The following is a 20,352-nucleotide window of genomic DNA, read 5'->3' as shown; positions in this document are numbered from 1 at the left end:
TGGCTGCTGCCACCTGGTGGCTGGTCCAGGTGTTGGCTGCTGCCACCTGGTGGCCGGTCCAGGTGTTGGCTGCTGCCACCTGGTGGCTGGTCCAGGTGTTGGCTGCTGCCACCTGGTGGCTGGTCCAGGTGTTGGCTGCTGCCACCTGGTGGCTGGTCCAGGTGTTGGCTGCTGCCACCTGGTGGCTGGTCCAGGTGTTGGCCGGTCCAGGTGTTGGCTGCTGCCACCTGGTGGCTGGTCCAGGTGTTGGCTGCTGCCACCTGGTGGCCGGTCCAGGTGTTGGCCGGTCCAGGTGTTGGCTGCTGCCACCTGGTGGCCGGTCCAGGTGTTGGCTGCTGCCACCTGGTGGCTGGTCCAGGTGTTGGCTGCTGCCACCTGGTGGCCGGTCCAGGTGTTGGCTGCTGCCACCTGGTGGCTGGTCCAGGTGTTGGTCGCCTGAGGCTCTGAGTTTTTGTCTCTGTTGTTTCCCAGATCATTTCGAGTTGAACTTACCTGTTCATTTCTCTCTAGTGACCTCTGCTGTTGAAACTGTAGCAGCCTGTCACTCAGAGAGAAAATGAGTAAGTGTAATATTGTCACAAAGTTTAAGTGAAGCTCATGTTTAGTAACAGGAAAGTTGATGAAATCCTATTGAACTGTAATCTTCTTTAGTTATTAAAATGATTTGTATCCAGTGCTGGTAAATGTTTATTGTCATCGACTGATTTGACACATTTGATGTTTTCAGACGATGTTTTGATTTTTCTATCGGTTCTGATTTGATCCTTCATGTTTTTATTCATCAGGACAGAATTTTACTTTTCCAACATCTTTAGTCTATTTCTGCTTTGCAGACCGAAATAGTGAGACTTATTAATAAAATATAAACATTATTTTTTGTTGTGGTACCAAACAAAAACAAACAAACAAACAAACAAACAAACATGTCATCCAGAATTAAACTTCTGTTCATTTATTACAGGAGGCTTTTTCTTTTATATACAGAGACATTTATTTGCAAAATACTAAAAAGTATTTCAACTCAAAGTACTAAAAAGTATATGTATATAATTATATATAGATCTTCATGTTATAATAGTGTAACTGTGTCTAAAACAGCGGGGTGGGGTCAGAGGTCACAGAGGCACGGCTGTCGCCTCTTTACACCAGGTTTCACCGGCTGTCTGCAGAAGAAAAGCTTCAGACTCGTTTTTAACTCGGGACCAAAAAAAAAACCTTTTTAAATTCATATTTTGGTTTTGCCGTCTACTTTAACTACTGGACACTTCCGTCTGATTTAGTTCACATATTTCTGCCGGGTTTAGCAGCTCGTTTAGCTCCAGCTAAGCTACGTTTGGGAATATTTGCTGTGTCCTACGGAGATGAGCTTCTGGATATGGAATCGGAGTAAAAACGGGTCGACAGCCGCATGAAACCAGCTGCGGTGTAAACGGAGCGACGTGGTTGAAGCAGTGAGAAGATGCCCGGAAAAATCCACAAAAACTTCAAAACATCATCGTTATTATTGTATTATTGTCCAGCATCACTCACCTCGGTGACACAACGCTTGTATTGCATCTATTACACAATAAATAGAACGACAGTAAGAATGAAGAAGAACCAGGTTTCTGTGCATTTTCTCCGTGTTTGGATATCAGAGGTGAAGAAGCAGCTTTTGGTTTCAAACAGGGAAGAAGGAGCAGATTCCCAGAGCCCCTCTGACCCAAACATGGGCTCCACAGCGCCACCTAGCCTCGCACAGCTGGCTGCTCGGTTTGTGCTCGGACTGAACCTGAACCCTGAATCCCAGGTCCAGATTCACTGAAACCAGCTTCAGGTTGTGCATTTTGCTGCCAAGTGAGTCAGATAAGGCACAACAACTTCTGGAAAAAAGTTCTAGACTGACCTGTTCACATAGAAGCTGCGCTGACCGAGTCAGAACCGCTCCGGGTTTTACGTTTTAACATCTCCATGCAGAAAGTTCCCCTCACTTCACCGTCCAGCTGAACTGCAGACCTCTAGAAATAGAAAGTATCCCTCGCTCACTGCAAAACTAAATGTTACAAAGTCTTGATGGAGATTCTAGTGCAGAATCTAAACTCATGAAATAAAAATGATTCATAAGTAACTTTTCCAGCTTCAGTCAATAATTCCTTAATGTTCAAGTTCAACTGGCAGAAAATCTGGTTTATTTTATTAATGTTAAGATATTTTAAAGTCAGTTTTACTCTAAATATTTGGATCAGAAAACTTGGTAACTTTGTTTGTAGTGCAGATTTTTCTGTCTTGATCCCATCAGTAGATTTTAAACGAGTTTTCTTTGTTTTATTGAAATGATTCCCGTTTCTCAGTCGGTTCCCAAACATCCAGCAGATCAGACTCATACTCACCCAGATCTGGACCTGCTGCAGCAACGAGTTCCTCTCCACTGTCACCACATGCTTGTTCAGGATGAATGAATGAATGAATGAATGAATGAATGAATGAAATGAATGAATGAATGAATGAATGAATGAATGAATGAATGAATGAATGCTCCATCTGCTTCCTCAGGTAAAACAAACTGACTGATAATCAGGATCATCTTTGTAAATGTTGTTATCATCTGATGGATCACAGGACAGATTCTAGAAACTAACGGACCAGATCTGAACTCCTGCTCCATGAACCGCTTCACCACCGAGCAGCAAATCGTTTACACACCTGATCCTGTGTCTCCGGGTTTCTGAGGACTTCTCATAGTGATCAAATGTTGATTTCAGTGAATCTGAACCTTTCTGCAGGTAAAACTATCAGCAGCTAGTGATCCAATCAGCCGCCTGATTTCAGCTGTTGGGAGGGCTGTGGGCTGTTAATGGTTAAAACTGTGACTCGTTACCCAACAGGCCACATGTTGCAGCAGCCAATCAGTGAATCAGTGGACGGGCGGCATGGCTTGGCATGTTGGCTTCATGTATCCAGGCACACTCTGGGTCTATTGCTACTGAAAACAGCCCTTCAGCACTGCAACCTGAAAACGCCTCAGAGAGTCCAGCAGTGTTTTTACCTCATGGTCATCTGTCCTCCACGGGTCGAGTAGAAATAGAGTCCAGACGGTGCCAGTAAAACCTTGTTGTGTCGTATTTAAAATGTGTTTATTAAAGCGTCGTTTAGTAAAGATCCTCGGGTGAGACGGACGGAGCCGACGCTGTACAGCTTCACCCAACATCTCCACTTCCTGTCGGCCATCTTGGATTGGCTGGGAGTCCACAGGAACACCGTTTCAGTGCTGCACCGCCGCAGGAGTTCCTCAGGGCGGCGCTCAAAGTGTCGAAGTGGATCCTGTCTGGCCGAGTCAAACCGGTTTCAGCAAACAGTTATTGCTTCAGCAGTTTGTCTGTTTGAGTTTCTTTGTGCAAATAGATAAAGAGCCGCTCCGCGTCGGCCGCTCCGCTCTCTACACCCAAAACACGAAATCAAAGAAATAAATAATAAGCAAAGAAATTTAGATTCTCATCTCTGACTGTTTCCAAACTGAAGAAACGCTTCAAACCTCGGAGCAGAAACGATTCCAGTGTCCAAGAACCTGCAGCCCGGTTCCTGGTTCTGCTCGGGTCCAGAACCAACCAACCTGCCTGTTTACGCCTCAGCACAAGCATCCGCTCCACAGACCGGTTTCATTCAGGTGTCTAACGAGGAACCAACCAAACTGGACTGAACCGGATCGAACCGGACTGAACCGGATCGAACCGGACTGAACCGGATCGAACCGGACTGAACCGGATCGAACCGGACTGAACCGGATCGAACTGGACTGAACCGGATCAAACTGGACTGAACTGGATCGAACTGGACTGAACCGGATCGAACCGGACTGAACCGGATCGAACCGGACTGAACCGGATCAAACTGGACTGAACCGGATCGAACCGGACTGAACCGGATCGAACCGGACTGAACCGGATCAAACCGGTTCATTTCGACCAACTGGACCAAAACAGCAGCTCTGGTTCCCTGAGAAGGTTTGATCGAATGTTTTTGGGTTTTTGTTCTGATATTTCAGTAGAAAAGGTTCAGAAATTTGTGTTTTTTGATCTTTTCTGTTTTCTGCTGATAAAATGTTGAGATGGAGTCAAAGCTGAGGAAACGGGTTGAGCAGCAGTCGGGTTTCTGGTTCTGGTCCAGAAAACCAACCAAATCCTCTGTGCCAAAACCAGAGCAGTCCATCTGGAATTACCTCTGGTTTGTACTGAAGCTGAGGTCAGCGGCGGGGTCACGCACTGCTGTGGGACGGCGTCCTGTTCTTGTGTTGATTCATGACCAGCAAACCCAAACTGATCCACGAAACTCCAAAAACACAAATCATTGAAATATTTCTGTTCAAACATCTTTGTTTTCTTGAAATAATAAAACTAATTTAAAATTTTTAAATTGGTTTTAAGTCGTTTATTACTGGAAACAAAATGATTTATCTGGATTAAAATCTACATTTCTTAGTTTTATCTTATTTCAAGAGAACTTTGACATTTTTACTACAACTTAGACTCAACATGTTTTTGTGTTTTTGCAGTGAAGTTTGAGCCTCAATGTGTTTCTGCAACAGGAATTCAACCTTCAACCAAAGCTGCTTGGCATCAGCAGAGAGGATTTTACAGCCCAACCCGCAAACTTGAGGCCTGACCTTGAAGGAAGGTCAACTGAAGGTCAACTGAAGGTCAAAACATCCTGGGAAACAAAACTTCAGTCTCTCCGCTGCAGCTGCTTGTGCAGAGACAAAGTTTCAAACTGAATCATTTACATAAACTTGTATAAATTCATACAAGTTCAAAATCTGCCGTGGTTATAAATGACAAAGAGTCAAACCAGAGCTTCAGGTTTCTCCTGGACGCTGCTGGCAGCCAGCGATGACATCAGCATCCTGAGCTCTCATCCGGGTCGGAACCGAACCAGAAACGCATCCAGCTGAACTCGGACCGGACTGAACTCGGACCGGACCGGACCGAACTCGGACCGGACCGAACTCAGACCGGACCGGACCGAACTCGGACCGGACCGAAAGGTAATGAGGATCAGCCAGAGATGCTGAACCTGCTGACGGTTCAGATCTCGTCATCATCTGATGGAGCCTCGCAGATCGATAAGATCTTCCATGATCTTCCATGATCTTCCTGGCAGGTCGCAGGTCGCCCAGCTCTCGTTAGGCGATTATCACCCAGGCGAGTCGCAGTTTGGGATTTCTTTGTGCATTCGTTGGTTTTGGTGTCAGAGCAGAAGAAACGCCTCCCGTCTTTTGACTGAAGGCCAGTAAAGTGACGGCGAAATGTAAACTCAAAAGTGCAAAAAACGCCCAAAAGAAAATCAAAAGATTGTTTGTTTTTTTTTTCGGGTTTTGAGGTTTTATCTCTCGATTTCCAGACGGTTCATCACAGCGAGCGCAACTCCAAAGGCTTCTCTTTAACTTTCTCTAAAAATATAAAAAATAGTAATAATGTTAAAAGACTTGGAACATCAACGACGTTTTACTAGGAAAGGATCTTTGTGAAATGCGCTGCTGTCTGTCAGGTCTGAGCCCGAAACGCAGACGGACCCGCCGGTCCTACGGCCGGTGAACGGTAAGGAGGCAGACCCTCCCGACGCCGCGGCGATAAATGACGGGTGATATCTGACCGGGTCAGACCGGGTCAGAACCGAGCTCGTCATGTTTCGCTGCAGGCTGACGCCTCGTCTGTTGGCGGTTCTTCAGAATCTGCTTTCAGAAAAACGTTTTCCTTTCAGACTCCAAGGGGAAAAGATTAAAGGTGTTGAATCTTCCTCTCTTCATCGTCCAGCTCTGGTTCCGGCTGATCCGACGGTCCTCAGCTTCGGTACATTCAGTGACAATCAGAACTTGTTCTCTTTGGGTTCCTGCTAAGGTTCTGTTTCCGTCTTTCTGTCGGCTTCAGGCGGTTCTGTCTCTTCGCTGCCTTCGCCGGCCGGTTGTGCCGTGGCAGCGAGCGGCGGGACGTTTTCGGACGCGGCTCGCGTCACGCTGCTGTAGGACGGCGGCGATGAGGTGGAGGAGATGGTGGAGGAGCGCTCCACCCCCAGCAGACTGGACCCGTAGTTCTCCTTCATCATGGTGGCTATCAGCCCCTCCTTCTCCGGCGCGTCCTCCCCAAACATCACCTCGCCGCCCTCCTCGCCCTCGCTGTGGTCGTGCCGCGGCGTGGTGAACTGCCGGTACATGTAGGAGGCGGCCTTCATCTGGCGCCTCACCAGGTGGCGCCGATAGCACCTCTGGATGATGGTGGCCGACACGTCTTCCTGCTTGCGCCGCAGAGTCGTGGTGATCGGCTCGTAGGAAATCTTGGAAGGGTTGGAAATCATGAACTTCTCCTCCATCTGCTGCTTGAGGGCGTCCATCTCGCCCGACTCGCCCAGGACGCGCTTGGTGAAGGCGAACAGGATGTCCAGGCAGTGGATCTTGTCTCCGCTGACCATGGGCAGGTCCATGGAGATCAGCTTGATCTTGTTGGGCTTGCCGATGCGGAGAGGCTCCAGAAGAGAATCTGCAAAGTCGGACAGCTTGGAGTACTCTATGAACTGCGTGGCTTCCGGGTCGAACTTCTCCCAAACCTCGTAGAACATCTCGAAGTCGTCCTCGCTCAGCGGCTCGGTGCTCTCCTCCGTGGCCACGCTGAAGTTCTCCAGGATGATGGCGATGTACATGTTGACCACGATGAGGAAGGAGATGATGATGTAGGTGACGAAGAAGGTGATGCCCACCGACGGGTTCCCGCAGTTCCCCTTGACGGTGGTGCCGGTGTGGGGCAGGTGGGGTCGCACTCCTCGGGGGAGTTGTTGAGGATGGGGCTGAGCAGACTGTCCCACCCTGCAGACGTGGTGATCTGGAACAAACACAGCATGCTGTTCCCAAACGTCTCAAAGTTAAACATGTCGTCGATGCCCCCTGCCGCTTCACGTAGGCGAAGTTCGCCATGCCGAAGATGGCGTAGATGAACATGACGAGGAAGAGGAGCAGCCCGATGTTGAAGAGGGCAGGAAGTGACATCATGAGGGCGAACAGCAACGTCCGAATGCCCTTGGCTCCTCTGATGAGGCGCAGGATTCGGCCGATCCGGGCCAGTCGGATCACTCTGAGAGTCGGCGACACAAAGTACTTCTCGATGATATCAGCGAGAACGATTCCTGAAAGACAAGAAGAAACCAATGAAGTTGAGATGAACTGTCAGAAAATACACCACTGGCCAAAACCAACCAGGAATCAGGATGAACGGTTGAGCTAACCGGAGTCCGGTTCGGCTTTGAGGTTTGAACCTAACCGACCTCTGACCTCTGGTCCTCCAAACCTGGGTCTGGTTCAGTTTGAATGTGAACGCCAAGTGGACCAGAAACGCTCCAAAAGCAGGAGGTGACGACACCGCAGGGCATTCTGGGTAAATCCAACCAAAGCTAATATGTTAGCCTAGCGCTAGCATCAGAAATGGCGCTGGTCTTCAGCCAAAGACTAAAGACAAATCACTAAACTCTGACGCCTCCATCTTGTTTCATCTGGTGAAACAGGAAGTTGCTCTCAGTGTCTTCAGAGGTTTTAGTGTCGTTTCCTGCAGTGGTTGTTGGTGCAGCGCCCCCACAGGCCAGGAGGGAAACAGGCTGGTTTGACTCAGAGAAGCTGGAGGTGGAGCAGATGTTCTGGTTCCAGTAGAACCGGGTCGATTGGACCGTCAGGAAAAAAAACAGCCTAAAACAAAATATGTGACACCTGGATGAGGATCAGCGCTTTGCTTTCTGTGCTCTGCCAGGATGTAGGAGTTTAAGCATCACTCAGAGCATGTTTCTGATGAAGTAAAACTAAAACAGCACATTTCAGGTAACATAATAATCATCTGTCCTTCCTGGTGGAATAACCGGGAATCTGTGAGTCTTCAGATGCATTTTATCTGGAGTCGATCTGTGAGCTGCTTCATGTAGAAACTCTCACTCCGTTCAGCGGCGACCCGTCGGGTTTACTGCAGCCTGAGTTACTGGTTCTGGAGGACTGAGTCGCCGCTCTCCTGCTACGAGCAAATCAGTCAGACGCTGTAATTCATCCATCTTACCCCGGAGCGATAACAGGAGGAGGAGCTCTCTCTCTCACACACACACACACACACACACACACACACACACACACACACACACACACACACGGTCTCAGGATCATGTTGTCTGGGTGTCACTGTAAGCTGCTGACGGTAAAGATGATGAACAGAACCGCGTCTGGAGACCAAACCAGCCAGTCCTTAAAAACACTTCAGTCCATAAATCTAACATTCCATCTTAAAATATCTTAAATTTATGGGTAAGCAATAAGTTGGCCTTAATGTCTATGTAATTTCTATGTAGTTTTTTTTGTGGGATTTTTCTGTGCAAAGATACATTCATGTGACTTGAGATGGTTTCGGCTACCGGTAAATAGCTGCTAATGAACTCTTGCTTGCTAGTTAGTTAGGGTAAAGCTAACTACCAACAAGTGGCTTTTTCGCAGCCACTGTGGGAAAATGCAAATTTATTACCAGCTGGCTGGTTTATTCAGTCATTGATCTATTGATGTTGCCAACAAAACAGATCAATAGCTTTATGGACAGTTAGCTAAGTGGACCAATAGCTAAACGGACAGTTAGCTAAACAGAGAGTAGCTAAACAATCCATTAGCTAAACAGAGAGTTAGCTAAACAATCCATTAGCTAAACAGAGAGTTAGCTAAACGGAGAGTTAGCTAAACAGACTGTTAGCTAAACAGTCAGCTGATGTTCACCATCTGAGGTTGATCTGGTTTCTGACCCGAACACTTGGCGATCACTGTTCAATCAGCCTCAGCCTTAAAGCGACAGCGCTCACCGACGATGGAGAGGATGACGACCACGAAGTCGAAGATGTTCCAGCCGACGGTGAAGAAGTAGCAGCGCAGCCCCATGATCTTGATGCTGCACTCGGTGGTGAAGACGACGATGAAGGCCAGGTTGATGTAGTAGAGGATCTTCTCCATCTGCGGCGACTGTTCGTCCGTCTCCACCATCATGGTGATCATGTTGAAGAGGATCAGAACCATGATGATGATGTCGAAGGCCTGCTTCCCCACCAGGTCGAAGAAGAAGCCCTGCAGGTCGTTCTGGAGACGGAGACAGACGGCGGCTCACAGACTGGTCCATTCAGCACCATCTTCCTGGTTCTGATCGGGTCTGATCGGGTCTGATCAGTTCTGATCGTGTCTGATCAGGTCTGATTGGTTCTGATCGTGTCTGATCAGGTCTGATCGGTTCTGATCGGGTCTGATCGGGTCTGATCGGTTCTGATCGGTTCTGATCGGGTCTGATCAGTTCTATCGGGTCTGATCGGTTCTGATCGGGTCTGATCGGTTCTGATCAGGTCTGATCGGGTCTGATCGGTTCTGATCGGGTCTGATCGGTTCTGATCGTGTCTGATCGGGTCTGATCGGTTCTGATCGGGTCTGATCGGTTCTGATCAGTTCTATCGGGTCTGATCAGGTCTGATCGGGTCTGATCGGTTCTGATCGGGTCTGATCGGGTCTGATCGGGTCTGATCGGGTCTGATCGTGTCTGATCAGTTCTGATTGGTTCTATCGGGTCTGATCAGTTCTGATCAGTTCTGATCGGGTCTGATCGGTTCTGATCGGGTCTGATCGTGTCTGATCAGTTCTGATTGGTTCTATCGGGTCTGATCAGTTCTGATCGGTTCTGATCGGGTCTGATCAGTTCTGATCGGGTCTGATCGGTTCTGATCGGTTCTGATCGGGTCTGATCGGTTCTGATCGGGTCTGATCGTGTCTGATCTTGTCTGATCGGGTCTGATTGGTTCTGATCGGTTCTGATCAGTTCTGATTGGTTCTATCGGGTCTGATCAGTCAGTGAAGATTAAAACGCCTAAAGGAGATTTTACCCAAACTAAACTCTGATCTTTAATTGGACAGAAGAAACTTTCCGAATAAAGATTCATTTCAGATCCTTTAAAGGAACAGTCAACTTGTGACAGAGTGGAAAAGGTCAAAGGTTAGGAAGCTTTTTCTGAGGCACAGCATGTTTGTAAACCTCTGATTTTTGAAGTTTCTTCCACAGCAACATCTGATCTTCATCTGGGAAAAGTTGAGCTGAGAGAAACTGAATGTAAAACATTCAGAAAATGTGATTTTTATGAACTAAATTCATTTATTTCAGAAAATGTTCTCGTTCTGTTTCACAGCTGAGAAAAATGTCTTGATAAAATGTGAAATAATGTAGATTTTTTTCCCTCAATTATTATTAACTTAAAACAAACTCATATTTCTTGCTGAAAATTTACTTTTATTTTACTAAGATATTTGTCCTAATAACTAATAACACGTGGAAGATTTTGTGTTTTTGCAGTGAATCATTTCAATCATTTTCTGTTCCGTGTTTTTCAAACTCAGTTCCACCAGAGGGCGCCAGAGAGCCTCAAACAGGTAGAGGGAGGATGAAAACAAATGCAAAATTATTAAAAATCTGATAAATATTTTAATCAGAAATTATTTCAAACCTATAATGTACTAAATTGTATTCTGTTTTAAAATACAAATTAAAATAACTGATTGAAACATTATTGATCATCGTTCTGATTGGCTCAAATTCAAGCTAGCGTAGCATTTCAGCAAACAACATGTTAATTATTTCAAATCAAACTAATTTACTGGATTATCTAAACTTGTGATGAAGGTTACAGGCATCTGAATTCATTCTCAGCAGGAAAAATGGAACATTTTGATTTTCTCCATTCTGAACATATTAGCCTGAATTTGTGCTTTTATTGTGAAGGGCTGCTGGTACCAGGGGTCGGGGGATGGGCTTCTGCGGCTTCTTGGATCCCAGTTTCTTCATGGCGTTGTAATATTTCTTCTGCTCCTCCGTCATGAAGATATCCTGCCCTCCTAATTAAAATACACAGAAATAATTCAGTTATTTTTACTGAAACAACAAAAAAATCTACAAATAATCAGAAATTCTGAAATGAATCCAAGTCGTGTTTTGCTTGATGCTCATCTTTCGTTTCTGCTGGTTGAAGTTGTCGATGATGACTCCGATGAAGAGGTTGAGGGTGAAGAAGGAGCCGAAGATGATGAAGATGACGAAGTACAGGTACATGTAGAGATTGATCTCTTTGATCGGCTGCTCCTCCACCTGCAGCAGGAAACCAGCAGCTTCAAGAAACCATCAGGAGCCGCGGCCCGAAGCGTCCGGCTGCATCTCGCTCAATTTTCCTACATAGAACTCAAAAAACTTCTTCAATCTTTCATTTTTACTTGTTCAGTTATGAAACAAGCAAAGCAGTTTCAGCAGAGAAGAATCTGAGAATCACTGCAAATTCAAACATTAAAATGTTTCTCACATAAAAACAACAAACTGTGTCTGAAATGTTTCCATTTAGGATTTTTAAATTAAAATGCAGTGAGAATTTGACTCGCAGCGTTTTGATAACTGGATGTTTGTTGTTGTTTTATTATCCAAATGAATAAAATTCCAAATAAAAGCCTCACGTTTTCCATTGTGTTTGCTTTGAAAGTCCTGCTGTCAGTGAGAGCTTCACCCCAACATTGTTACTAAATGTGTTTCTGCATTAACTGATTCCTCAGCTATGATCATCCCTCTGAGGGCCTCAGGAGGCCCCCGGCCCGCCAGAGTCCCTCTGAGGGCCTCAGGAGGCCCCCGGCCCGCAGTTTGAGCCCCCGGCTGCTGAATCGGCGTTCAGATCAGAGATCAGCGCTGACTTACGGCTCTGGAGTCCACGGCGGCGTACATGATGTCCATCCAGCCCTTAAAGGTTGCCTGGAAACAAAAACAACAAAATGAATGAAAACCTGAAGCCCACAGCATGAGGCTGCCACCACCGAGCCTCCCAGGCTGTTTGGTGTAAATCCTGGTGAAGCGGAGCGACGCCTGGACGACCGGGCGTCTAGTCGCCTGGCTTCCCACTTCATCTGAGCGGGTCAAGTGAGTTTCCTCTGCATCGCCACGGCAACGCAGTGCTCATTTCCTGCAGCGGCGCATCAAAACGAAGGTCGACTTAGCAGCGATTTAACAGGAAGAAAACTGCTGCCGAGGTCATCAATGAAGCAACATTAAAGCCATTTAAGGGCTTCCTTCCTGCCTCTGGGAGGGAGGAAGAGGAGGAGGAGGAAGGTTAAGGGAGGGGGGGCAGGTGGAGAACAGCGGAGGGAACGATGTGTGTGAAGGAACAGATCTGTTTAATGTGAGGGGGCGACTGGCGGCCGCCACTCTGAGCTGAAATCAGCTCCTCGCCGCAGGTTACCACCTGCCATTATTGTTACACTGTAAAAGATCACATCCTCAGATAATACAACTACGAAACATGAGAAACGGCGAAGCTGCTGCCTCCTCATCACTCCCATGATGCACCTGGACGGAGGTCACATGACCTGAGCTGACACCTGGACATCAGCGGGACACGGGTCAGAACCGCAAGAACAATTAACCCAAATCTACACAAAGACACTTTTCTAAAAAATTTATTGCAAAAGTTCATTAAGCTTAAAATGAAGTTTATGTGATTCTAACTCCCACCAGCAGGTGGCAGCGTGTCCAACTTCTACCGAGTTTTAACTCCCACCAGCAGGTGGCAGCGTGTCCAACTTCTACCCAGTTTTAACTCCCACCAGCAGGTGGCAGCGTGTCCAACTTCTACCCAGTTTTAACTCCCACCAGCAGGTGGCAGCGTGTCCAACTTCTACCCAGTTTTAACTCCCACCAGCAGGTGGCAGCATGTCCAACTTCTACCCAGTTTTAACTCCCACCAGCAGGTGGCGGCGTGTCCTGCTACCCAGTTTTAACTCCCACCAGCAGGTGGCATCGTGTCCAACTGCTACCCAGTTTTAACTCCCACCAGCAGGTGGCAGCGTGTCCAACTTCTACCTAGTTTTCTGTCTGAATGGATCAGCAAAGTGACAGAATCAGAACCGTCTGAGTCTGAGGAACTGAAACCTAAAACTTCATAACCAGCAGGACGACCAGAGACAGACTGTCCTCATCTTCATCACTGTCCTCATCTTCATCACTGTCCTCATCTTCATCACTGTCCTCATCTTCATCACTGTCCTCACCTTCATCACTGTCCTCATCTTCAGCTGGGATGAAGACAATAATAGTGATGTAGATGATAATGGTGATGATGATGATGATGACAATAGTGATGAAGATGATAATGGTGATGATGATAATAGTGATGAATATGATAATGGTGATGATGATGACAATAGTGATGAAGATGATAATAGTGATGAAGATGATAATGGTGATGATGATAATAGTGATGAATATGATAATGGTGGTGAAGATGATAATAGTGATGAAGATGATAATTGTGATGAAGATGATATTGGTGATGATGATGACAATAGTGATGAAGATGATAATGGTGATGAAGATGATAATACTGATGAAGATGATAATGGTGATGAAGATGATAATAGTGATGAAGATGATAATGGTGATGATGATAATAGTGATGAAGATGATAATGGTGATGATGACAATAGTGATGAAGATGATAATAGTGATGAAGATGATAACAATAGTGATGAAGATGATAATGGTGATGAAGATGATAATAGTGATGAAGATGATAATGGTGATGATGATAATAGTGATGAAGATGATAATGGTGATGATGATAATAGTGATGAAGATGATAATGGTGATGAAGATGATAGTGATGAAGATGATAATGGTGATGAAGATGATAATAGTGATGAAGATGATAATGGTGATGATGATAATAGTGATGAAGATGATAATGGTGATGATGATGACAATAGTGATGAAGATGATAATGGTGATGAAGATGATAATGGTGATGATGATAATAGTGATGAAGATGATAATAGTGATGAAGATGATAATGGTGATGATGATGACAATAGTGATGAAGATGATAATAGTGATGAAGATGATAATGGTGATGATGATAATAGTGATGAAGATGATAATAGTGATGATGATGATGTTGTTCTGGTCTTTCTATCAAACTGTCATTTTTTACAGTGTGCAGAACTTTCCAGATGCTGATGGAAAGGTTGCCCCCCGACGGTTGCCGCGCCGACCGGCAGAACGCTGAGATGTGCTGAGGGACTCGTTGCCAGGGCGACGGGATTCTGACAAACTCTTGAGGTTTTCTGCTGCTCATCTTCCTCCTCCTCTTCCTCCTCCTCTTCCTCCTCATCTTCATCCCTCTGTCTCTCCTCTTCCTCCTCATCTTCATCCTCATCTTCATCCCTCGGTCTCTCCTCTTCCTCCTCATCTTCATCCCTCGGTCTCTCCTCTTCCTCCTCATCTTCCTCCTCATCTTCATCCCTCTGTCTCTCCTCTTCCTCCTCATCTTCATCCCTCGGTCTCTCCTCTTCCTCCTCATCTTCCTCCTCATCTTCATCCCTCTGACTCTCCTCTTCCTCCTCATCTTCATCCCTCTGTCTCTCCTCTTCCTCCTCATCTTCATCCTCATCTTCATCCCTCTGTCTCTCCTCTTCCTCCTCATCTTCCTCCTCATCTTCCTCCTCATCTTCATCCCTCTGTCTCTCCTCTTCCTCCTCCTCTTCCTCCTCCTCTTCCTCCTCATCTTCATCCCTCTGTCTCTCCTCTTCCTCTCACTTTAAAACCTTTAATCCTCTCAACTCGTCTCTCCAGCCCACATCCCCTCCGCTGGCTCCTTTCGCTCAGGTTATTATTTGAACCGTTTTCTTCTACCTGTAGATCCGTCGCTTCACCTGCCTCTAAAAATAAAAGCCTCTCCGACGCCTGAGGCGGGCGAGCGAGGAAGAGGAGGGAGGAAGGATCCTGACCGGGTTTTATTCATGTTCCGTTAAACGGGAAATTATGGAGGGAGAAAAACAAAAACCAAGTTTCAGAAAAAAATAGAAAAATTAAAGGAGTAAAAATCAAAAACGATCCTTCTATTATTATTCATTTATAATTATTATTTATAAACATTTCTGGAAATGAAGTTTTATTGGATATTTTGATTATCTGTTGACAATTATATTTTTAATGAAACAATTTGTAAAATTACATTAAAATAATTGTTTTCATATTTTTTTATAAAAATATACAATAATTTTTAATTAGCAATTCTAAGTTGAAAATAACAGTTAAAATTATTATTTTTAAAGGTTATTCCATTAAAATAATTTGACAATTTTAACATAATTATTTTAATTAATTTCTTTACAAAATAATTTTGATAATTATCTTAAATGTTGTAAGAATTATTTTCATAGAAATAAAATATGAAATGAAACAATAAGGAGGCTCCAACTCAGTTTGATGGAAATGAAAGTCTGATCAATCAGAATCGATCAATATAATGATCAACTGATGCAGCAAAATGATTTTATTGCATCATTTGATGAAAAGATGCAGAGGAAGAGGAAGGCCAAGAAACGAAAAGACAAGATGATGAGAGAGAAGAAATGATGGACCGGCTGCAGACCAGACCAGAGTCAGTCCGGTCCGGTCCGGTCCGGTCCAGCAGGAGTGGGCGGTTCGCCTCTGAATGCTCTAAAAACAGCTGTGATCTTTCGGAGCGCCTGCAGTTTCTCTCACTTCCTGTTGAGTCTGAATTCAGACCTGGAAGTGAAAAAACGAGGAAGGCTCTGATTTCCGCGGCGCTCGGCGGGAGCAGCTTTGTCCCGATTCAAACAGAAAGGTTAAAGGCACAAACACAAGCTGCGGGTGCAATCGGTTTGCTCCAGGAATTACCTCTTAAAGAGACGGTACGTCTCACCTTTGCCTGAGTTCAATCATTTTTTACAGAGTATGTTCAGTGAAAGTTGAATCTTTTTCTCAGAAATGATAGAAATTGTGATGTGAATGTAAATCCTAACTGGACCGGGTTTTCAGTCAGCCCGGTCAGCGGTTCTGGTTCTGTGACGCTCACCACTTGCAGCAGAGCCAGGTATCCGGCGCCGACGTTGTCAAAGTTGACCTTGACCTTGGTCCAGTAGTGCTGCGAGGTGTCGTTGGCGGCGTCGCACTCGGACCGGTTGTTGATGAGCGAGGCGTCGTACACGAAGCCGGTCCGGTTGACGCAGCGGCCGAACTTCCCGGCGAAAAGGTTGACGCCCATGATGCTGAAGATGAGCCAGAAGATCAGGCAGACCAGCAGCACGTTCATGATGGAGGGGATGGCGCCGATCAGGGCGTTCACCACCACCTGCACACAAACCGGACCGGGTCAGGGGGTCGCCACAGGTCGCTCCGGGTCGCCCCGGGTCGCCCCGGGTCGCTCCGGGTCGCTCCGGGTCGCTCCGGGTTGCCCCGGGTCGCTCCGGGTCGCTCCGGGTCGCCCCGGGTCGCCTCGGGTCGCTCCGGGTCACCCCGGGTCGCCCCGCGTCCAGACGGCAGAACGGCGCTCTGATGGTCAGGCGGAACCAGAAGTTCAGATATTTAAATTTAGAACCGAATGATTTTCATCAAGACAAAAATATATCCAGCATTTCCTCAGAAACGCACTGTAAATAATGATCTGTTGGGTTCAGGGTGATGCTTGGTTTGGGTCGGCGTCCGTCCACCGGACCATCAGCGGGTCAGGAAGACATGCAGGTTTCAAACAACACAGAGAAGATGGATTCTTATCAGAGCTGATCTGAACATCAACAGTTTAACCTGAATGATGTTTTCATTCATTTAAAAATCATTTCAAACATTCTGAGTTCAAAACCTCAGAGTTCTGGTTCCATCTGCTCCAGTCGTTTCTACCCATAATGCACCACAGGAACCCAAGCAGAGAGGAAGAGGAGGACGAAGGTTGATGTGGACCCGAGTCGACGGCGCCTGCAGAACTCACCTGTGAATGACTTTCCACTAATATTAATAATATTACAATTTTCAAATTATTTGATCTGATTTCAGGTCAGATTGTCGCTGTTAAGTTTTTATAGACAATAATATTTGGACTCGGTTCTGGAGGTTCTGCAGAACGCCGACCCGGTTCCACTCAGTAATACTGACTCCTGAAGAGACTCTGAATACTGACAGGAGAAACGATGGTTAGAATGAGACATGAGGGACGAGGGACAGGAGACGAGGATTCTGGGAAATATTCCTTATTTCAACACCTGAGAGATGAAACTGATTTATTCTGATAAATACAAAAAATCACATCAATCTCATCATTGATTGATTCATTGATGCATCAGCTGCGATTAGCAGTGACTTGGACGTGTTCAATTTGGATTTGAAGTGTCTGGATCAGAACCGGATCTGAATTAGAACCGGATCTGGATCAGAACCGGATCTGGATGAGAACCGGATCTGGATCAAAACCGGATCTGGATCATAACTGGATCTGGATCAGAACTGGATCTGGATCAGAACCGGATCTGAATCAGAACCGGATCTGGATCAGAACCGGATCTGGATCAGGATCAGAACCGGATCTGGATCAGAACCGGATCTGGATCAGAACCGGATCTGAATTAGAACCGGATCTGAATCAGAACCGGATCTGGATCAGAACCGGATCTGAATCAGAACTGGATCTGAATCAGAACTGGATCTGGATCAGAACCGGATCTGAATTAGAACCGGATCTGAATCAGAACCGGATCTGGATCAGAACCGGATCTGAATCAGAACTGGATCTGGATCAGAACTGGATCTGAATTAGAACCAGATCTGGATCAGAACCGGATCTGAATTAGAACTGGATCTGGATCAGAACCGGATCTGGATCAGAACCGGATCTGGATCAGAACCGGATCTGAATCAGAACTGGATCTGAATCAGAACCGGATCTGGATCAGAACCGGATCTGAATCAGAACTGGATCTGGATCAGAACTGGATCTGAATTAGAACCGGATCTGGATCAGAACCGGATCTGAATCAGAACTGGATCTGGATCAGAACTGGATCTGAATTAGAACCGGATCTGGATCAGAACTGGATCTGGATGAGAACCGGTTCTGAATTAGATCTGGATCTGGATCAGAACTGGATCTGGATCAGAACCGGTTCTGTAGAGTAAACTGCTGTCTGGTTTAATGACAAAGTGAATTGATTAGCTCTTATTGACGATAATGAAACTAAAATCTGCATGAATGGTGTTTCTGGTGATCGTCATGTTAACGCTCCAACATAACGGTTTCATGGTTCTTCGGTTCTCGTCCGAAGAACGAGGATCCTCCTCTTAGCAGAGGAGGAGCTGCTTTCAGCTGGTGCTCAGGTGTTGGCACATTAATACTGACTCTTACCCTCATGCCTTCAAATCTGGACAGGGCCCTGAGGGGCCGCAGGGCCCGCAGCGTCCGCAGGGACTTGATGGCCGCCAGGTCGGAGTAACCCAACGTGTTGGCCACCAGACTGACCAAGGAAACCTGGAGGACGAGCAGGGACAGGAGCAGGAAGAGGAAGAGACACAGAAGAGAGGGAGGAGTTAGCGGCTCTTCTAACGCCGAGAGGAAGAGGAGGAGGAGGAAGAGGAGAAACGGAGCGCAGGGCGCCGCGGCGATCCAGGGGGCGCTGCAGGCCAGAAACGTCTCGTTATTCACAGGAGGAAAGAAGCGCCGCTCAGCCAGTCTGAACGGACGAGTCCGGGATCCACACAGAGGAAACGTTTCAGGTTCTGATCCGCCCGAGACGTTTCCTCTGACGGAACCGCACAGAACCGGGCGGGTCAGCCGGTTCTTACCCTGATACCGGCGAAGCGGGACGCGGCCCGGAGAGGACGGAGAGCCCTGAACGTCCTGAGAACCCGCAGGGTGGAGACCTGGTTCACCGGGAGGAACTGGGCCAGGTAGGCCAGAACTGAGATCTACGGGTCACACAGGGGTCACAGTGAGGTCAGAGAGGTCAGAGAGAGTTCACAGAGAGGTCAGAGAGAGGTCACAGCGAGGTCACAGTGAGGTCAGAAAGAGTTCACAGTGAGGTCAGAGAGGTCACAGAGTGGTCACAGTGAGGTCAGAGAGGTCAGAGAGAGGTCACAGAGAGGTCACACAGCGGTCACAGTGAGGTCAGAGAGGTCAGAGAGAGGTCAGAGAGAGTTCACAGTGAGGTCAGAGAGAGGTCACAGAGAGGTCACAGTGAGGTCAGAGAGGTCAGAGAGAGGTCACAGAGAGGTCACAGAGAGGTCAGAGAGAGGTCACAGAGAGTTCACAGAGAGGTCAGAGAGAGTTCACAGAGAGGTCACAGAGAGGTCACACAGCGGTCACAGTGAGGTCAGAGAGAGGTCACAGAGAGGTCAGAGAGAGGTCACAGAGAGGTCAGAGAGAGGTCACAGAGAGGTCAGAGAGAGGTCTAAGGTCAGGTAAAGCAGAGCTGCTCAAATACAGGATTTATTAAACCAAACTGGCAGATTGATGCTTTTAACAGGACTTTGATTAGACAACATCTGTCTTTACACCACATTAATACAACAACAACAATAATAATAATAATAATAATAATAATAGTAATAATAGTAATAATAATAATAATAAATACAGCGCCCCCTGTGCGACTCCATATCTAATCGTTTCTTTAAGATCTGCAGCTGATCAGTTTCCATTCAGGTTCATCGATCTTCATGTGTTTCATCTTCAACACATGAAGATAAAAACTGAAGAAAATCTGCAGCACAAAGTTCCACAGGGATGTTTCTAGGATTCCTTCTTATTTGAATAAAATGATTTAAAAACCTTCAGAGCCTCAAGAGCAAACAGGAGGATGGAGCCAAACTTACTGAAACTGACGCCATGTTTGAAAGAGAGAGAGAGAGGGAGCGGGCGAGCTGCAGGCTGCGTGTTTCAGCTGAGTCAGCAGGATGTGGGGCGTTTTAACAGCGGAGCCGAGAGAATCCACTCATTGTTCAGGTCTCCAGTTAAACCCATTAAAACCCTCAAGTTTAACTCCAACATGCTGGTTTCTGAAACCTTAAGACTTTCACATCCTCCATCAGGAAACAACACACTCCGTCCCTGCTGTCCCGTTTTCACAGATCTCTCTCTCTCTCTCACACACACACACACATATCCACACACACACACACACACATATCCACACACACACACACACACACACACACACACACACACACACACACACACACACCACACAGTGACGGAGCAGGCGATGTCTTACATCGACGATGAGGAAGTCCAGCCAGCACCAGTAGTTGGTGAAGTACTTCTTGAACCCGTAGGCGAGCCATTTGAGCGCCATCTCCAGGATGAAGATGTAGGTGAAGATCTTGTCAGCATATTCGAGCACCACCTTGACGACCCTTCTCTGCTCGATGTAGATGTCCTCAAAGGCCTGTAGGGGGCGATAAGGGGGAGAAAGGTCAAGTCAAATTTAACGCATTGCGTCCTGTACAGCAGGACCAAGATGGCGGCCGC

General features: G+C 46.6%; 1 protein-coding gene across 1 annotated transcript in view; it reads right to left on the bottom strand.

Moving 5' to 3' along the window:
* Positions 1-4,979: 4,979 nt before the first annotated feature.
* The window catches only part of LOC129355492 (sodium channel protein type 5 subunit alpha-like), a 79,145-nt gene continuing 63,772 nt past the window's right edge, over positions 4,980-20,352 (bottom strand). Inside the window, 10 exon segments of the mRNA XM_055025084.1 lie at positions 4,980-6,773; positions 6,776-6,904; positions 6,907-7,146; positions 8,839-9,109; positions 10,800-10,900; positions 11,009-11,150; positions 11,742-11,795; positions 15,916-16,191; positions 18,232-18,354; positions 20,096-20,269. Coding sequence (XP_054881059.1) covers positions 5,866-6,773; positions 6,776-6,904; positions 6,907-7,146; positions 8,839-9,109; positions 10,800-10,900; positions 11,009-11,150; positions 11,742-11,795; positions 15,916-16,191; positions 18,232-18,354; positions 20,096-20,269 — 2,418 coding nt within the window. The 3' untranslated portion in view covers positions 4,980-5,865.

Source organism: Poeciliopsis prolifica, unplaced genomic scaffold (genome assembly GCF_027474105.1).
Source record: "Poeciliopsis prolifica strain line A6 unplaced genomic scaffold, Auburn_PproV2 SCAFFOLD136, whole genome shotgun sequence".
NCBI lineage: Eukaryota > Metazoa > Chordata > Actinopteri > Cyprinodontiformes > Poeciliidae > Poeciliopsis > Poeciliopsis prolifica.
Note: the sequence above shows the minus strand (reverse complement) of the source record. Positions and strands in the feature narration are given on the sequence as shown.